Source organism: Mytilus galloprovincialis, chromosome 3, assembly GCF_965363235.1.
Source record: "Mytilus galloprovincialis chromosome 3, xbMytGall1.hap1.1, whole genome shotgun sequence".
Lineage (NCBI taxonomy): Eukaryota > Metazoa > Mollusca > Bivalvia > Mytilida > Mytilidae > Mytilus > Mytilus galloprovincialis.
In genome coordinates, this window is record NC_134840.1 from 10,148,145 (window position 1) to 10,153,830 (window position 5,686).

The 5,686-nt window shown below is 35.2% G+C and overlaps 1 protein-coding gene across 1 annotated transcript; it reads left to right on the plus strand.

The window, feature by feature from the left end:
* The first annotated feature begins 652 nt into the window (after positions 1-652).
* LOC143066310 (uncharacterized) lies at positions 653-5,076 on the plus strand. The gene is made up of 4 exons (XM_076239290.1): positions 653-1,068; positions 2,751-2,975; positions 3,498-3,632; positions 4,783-5,076. The coding sequence occupies exons 1-4, from the start codon at positions 720-722 to the stop codon at positions 4,977-4,979; spliced, it is 906 nt and encodes a 301-aa protein (XP_076095405.1). The 5' UTR covers positions 653-719; the 3' UTR covers positions 4,980-5,076.
* Positions 5,077-5,686: the final 610 nt, after the last annotated feature.

A 5,686-nucleotide genomic window follows, 5' to 3' on the forward strand; every position in this document is an offset into this window, starting at 1 on the left:
AACAAATAAGATATTGACACTTATTTTTATCAGTTCAATATAATTAACGCGTACATCGGCGAATGTGAACACCGTCCGGTCAACTTTTTTTGCAGATTTGTTTTCTTTTTTACTTTAAAGTTTATATTTTCGTGTAATATATTATTCAATCTCAAAGGTTCCTGAGTTTCATGGACAAATATTGTAAAACAAAAGAGATATTAACACTTGTCGTCGACCATTTCAATATATATATAGCGTATATCGGCGAGGGTGAATACCGTCCGGTCAACTTTTTTTGAGAAAAACACGTTTTTTTGCAATCAAGTTTATATTTTCGTATAATATATTTATAAATCTCACAGATTCCTGACTTTCATGGACAAATATTGTAAAACAAAAGAGATATTAACACTTGTCGTCAACCAGTTGAATATATATTTAGCGTATATTGGCGAGTGTGAATACCGTCCGGTCAACTTTTTTTGCTCAAAAATAATTATTTTTCCTCATTTTTTTTTATATTCATAAAATATAGTTTAATATCTTTCAGGTTTACAAATATTAAACAAATCTATCGGATAACAAAAAAGTTAAGACTATTTATATGTCGTCCGGTCAACCGTCCTGTCACTATCCGGGCAATCATCCTGTCATTAGTGCAACCCTTTCTTGGCTTAAAAAGTTGAAGTGGCGCGATAGTTTTAAAAGTGCAATTAGGTCATTTATTAGTGCAAGCTATGGCAGCCCCCATGGCTGAGAGCCACAGCAATAACATTGTCGAGGTTGTGATATTTTATGTAGATCCAACCTGTTTTGGACAGGAAAATAAATTTATTGGAGGAAAAGAGAGAAAGAGGGTCAGTGTTAAACAAACGGATGTGAACGTTTTCAGAACTTTTTGTTCAATTTTAAAAGAACAGACCGGACTTGTGGAGGAAGCTCTCCAAAGAGGTTTGGGCAAAGAAGTGGAAGTGAAAATAAGTAGATTGGAGAAGACCAAAGAAGGTGTCAAAACATACGGCATTTCCACGCAGGCGACATGGGAGTTGGAGCTTCCCGAAATAGAAAAAGGGTGTAGTTTACAAGGTATTAAAAATTGTCACTGCTATAATAATGTATGTATTTATTTATAAGGTCGATTCAGCCCTTAGTCCATCCGCCGGCCCCAGTTGATCCGCCCCCACTGTTTATCTGACCCTGCCACATCTATGAATATCTATATTAAATATATAAATATATGTTATATGCCATATATTTATCCCGGGGGGGCTACTTCCTATAATTTTAGTGGTATGGGTGTGCCGCAAAACGGGGTCCCTTTTTCATGCCCTGCTGGTTAGAACGGGGTCTGTTTTTCATGACCTGCTGGTTAGAACCAGGTCCAGAACAGGTTCACATATTCCTGACACGTATTTTAGCTAGTTAGAAAAGGCACAGGAATCTGAAATTTTATCCCTTAAACGTGAAAAATGGGTGTGAGAATTTTTCAATAAAATTTCAAGATTCCTGTGGAAAAATTCATTATCTGAGCCTGTGTAGAACAGGTTATTCATTTTTACTGAGGGGGTCTACAACAGGGTATACATTTTCTGAGCATGTCTAGAACAGGGTATGTTTTTCAACTTTTTTCTGTTAGAACAGGGTGTAATTTTGCAAGTGCTTTCGGCACAGTTATACCCAAAATGATTGTCAGTACCCCCTCCCCCCCGGGATATATATATACTTGAGTCATGCTCGTAAACGGCCCTTTCTGAGATTAAAACAAGAATCCTATTTTTTTTTTTTTGTGTTGAAACCCAGTTACGACTGGCACAACAAAGTGCACACTCTAGAGATTAAGATATGGTACAATGGGCGTGTGAACTATGATTATATTTTGGACATTTTTTTTTAATATATTGTTTCATTGAAAATTTTGATATTACGATTTTGTAGCACAATGAGAAGGAATTTAGTTTTTTTTTAATGAACATTATACAATTTCTTGTGTTTGAAATACGTGAAGTTGGTCGTTAAAAGTAATTGTATTTTTTTAATCTCCCCAAATAATTTTAAGCCGCCCGTTTCTCGATTAATTGATAATATTTATGTTAACTACAAAAATATTATATGTCTTATATGCATTAAGCAATAACCATGCAAAAGTGCATAGTGTGCTGCCGGGCTTCATTAACACATTATCTACATATACATTATACATATAAAAAAGAAGATTTGGTGTAATTGCCAATGAGACTAACAACTATAGGTCACCGTACGGCCTTCAATAATGAGCAAAGCCCATACCGCATAGTCAGCTATAAAAGGCCCCGAAATGACAAATGTTAAACAATTCAGACGAGAAAACTAACGGCCAAGTCAATGTACAAATAAATAAATGAAAAACAAACATATAACACAGCAACAAACGACAACCACTGAATAACAGGCTCCTGACTTGGGACAGGCACATACATACATAATATGGCGGGGTTAAACACGTTAGCTGGAATCCAACCCTCCCCTAACCTGGGACAGTGGTGTAACAGTACAACATAGGAACGAACTATAAAAATCAGTTGAAAAGTCTTCATTGTTGAAGATCGGGTAGTGAGTCACGAATGTTATTTCTTATATATAGTATTCATTTTAATCTTGTGATATTTGTTCTTCTTCCCCATATGTTTTTTTTTTAATTATGAGTATCCTGCAGCCCCGACTGTAATCATGCAAACTCAACAACCAACACATTTTGAGCTCTTATTTCAACACAATTATTTCCTTTACAGTGTTTGTTCTGAAAAAGGAAATAGTCTTTGCTAAAGGACATCCAACCATAAAAGTGGTTGCTGCTGCTGATAGCCAGACTATAGTGTGCAGTAAAGATTCAAAAAGGGGACGGAAGAGGTCGCTGGTGAAGGACGAGGATGAAGAACTGTTTAAGAAATTGAAGAAGGGAGACACGGTAGAAAGAAATGAAAGACAGAAAGCTAACCTTAAAGCAATGGAGAATGGTAATTTTTGATTAAATATATACAACCAGATAATATACCATAATAGATCATAATAGGGAAATAAACTATATCTAAAAAAACCGACCCCTAAATATATGGATTTTAGTTTTTGCGTCGTCTTCTTATTCATCTTCTTTTTCAATTTTTTTTTAGTTTTCAATGTTTTATGTTTTTGTTTGTCCATGTTTGTCATATTTGTTCCAGGGTTTGTATTTTGTTCATTGATTCCCCTACATCTTGAATATCGCGTCGGTTGTCTACACTTCTCTTTTTTTTCATTCACTCTTGTCGGGACTAGATTACTTGGAGGTTTCATAATGGTTTGAAACTATGTAAAATATGTAGACTAGCCTTTCACTCAGCTCATGTTTTTTTTTTATTGAAACCGTAATTATACTGAATTATTAAATAATACGTTCCCTACGGGTCTCGAGGCCAATACAGCAAACCTTGAATCTATACCAGTGCCAATACAGAAACAGCCAGTTAATAACACTATATTATTATTTATTATTTTAACAGCTATCACGGATATCAGGGAGTTGGAAGGCAGCACAGTAATTAACGAATACACCATAAAATGCGGCCGATGCCTGAATTCACTTAGTGTACCATGTGATAGAAAACCTGTCAAACGGATTGAATACTTTAAGTCAAGTAAGTTTTATGAGGGGGGGGGGGGGCAAGGGGCAAGGGGGTCCAATAACAGTTAACAGAAAATTCATTCTCACAATAACAGATAACAAAAAAAAAAAAAAAATCCAATAACGGCAACAGGAATAGTCAATAACAGATAACAGCCATTTTTTTTTCAGAATAATAGGTAACAAAGGTTTAAATTGGCCCAGAATAGCATAACAGTTATACCCCTTGCCCGGCCTCTTCTATTTCTCAAAAAATCCAATCTCATTAAAATCAGATCTCTCACTATACGCTACCGTGGAAGAGTATATTAAGAGATCTAGATTTAAATTAGATTGCAATATTAATGGTCAATAATGCAGCACCGGAAACAACTTATGTTAATAGTTAAATCTTACTCAAAGGCAAATCATTGTACAAGAGAATAATCTCCTTACTTCTCTCCATGCTACTTGTACACAATTAAGAGAGACAGATGAAAAATGATGTATTTCAATCAACAAGATAAAAAATTTACATAGTCAGTTTAAATACAAACACATTTTAGTCAACTGTAGCTGTATATGTACACCATTACTATAATTACGTCTTGTGTTTTTATAGATTATTACATGGCATTTTCCATGTCGGCCCTAACTGGTATCAGCCCTAGACTCCCATATCAAGCCAGAGGCCTTTGAAACAAGTAGAACTGAAGGTAACCCAGTGCTATGGATCAGAAAACAGTTCATAAAATATTATACTCTTCTGTTGAAATATATGATAAAGCGTATAATACATGGCAAAATCCGTATCACATGCCGTATCACCCTCGACCAATATCATCCCTCGGGCCTAAAGGCCCTTGGGCTGATATTGATGTCTCGGGATGATACGACATATGATACGGATTTTGCCATGTATTATTCTCTATATCACATATTTTCAAGTTTATCGGGGCTAATATGGATTCTCAAGGGCTGATATGGATTTTCAAGGGCTGATATGGATTTTAAAGGGCTGATATCGATTTTCGAGGGCTGATATCGATATTGGCAAAAAGCCTACTTTGACTTCCTACTATATCTGACCATGCAAAAACATACATATCAGTACAAAATGTGTGATAATTAACAATATAGCATCTCTGTAATGATCTGTAATGCGTATTATTAATTTATTTCAGAACACTTTGACCAGTCCTGCATACATAAAAGTGCAAAAAATGACAAAAAGTTAATAAGAGATAAAGATGTTCAGGGAATGAAAACTGTCATGAAAAGTTGGCTACAAGCAACAAGTGAAAATACGGCCCAAGAAGCTGATGAGGATATTGATAACATTGATAATCAACCATACGATGTTGTCGAATCGTTGGAGTGAGTGCTCTGTGAAGTTAAGATAAAGATATGACAATTTGAATTCACTATCGTTGTTTTGTACTCTTACACTTGATATTAAAAGTAAAGTGTTTAATGAATGTTGTATTCGCTTTTCTATACAGGTACTGGCTATGTTAAGCGCAGAAAGTAACAATAAAAATTTGTCATTATACCCGCACGAGTGGGTGGTATGTTGGAATACCCTTGTCCGTCCGCCATTCCGTCCGTCCGACTTTTGTTGCAATTAGGTAGCAATACACAGTTAGGAGTTTAGTTTCGCATTATGGCAACGGTGGACTTTTCAAAGATAAAATGTTTTGCAAAATAAAATTCATTTTTAGAAAGCTGGAGTTAAAACTAGTCCTCAAAGTGTCTTTATGTGACCATAAAGATGTACTTATCATGTGTTATAGGCCATTTTATGCTTTGCAGTCCGCATTTTGGTATCCATGCCGGTCATAGGTTCAGGAATTATTGTAATGTTTCTTTCTGTGTTTTTTCAACAATTTTTTCTCAAATTTATGAAAAAGGAGATAAAAGACATATGATAATTCTTTAATTTTGTGAAAGGTACATGAACATAGTTTCAGAAAAGGTATCACTCAAGGGCGTTGAAATTCTCCAAAGGACCAAATTTTTGGGAAACATATGACAGCAATCCCCCCCCTCCCCCATTTTAGCACTATTTTATAGTAAATGCAGATTGTT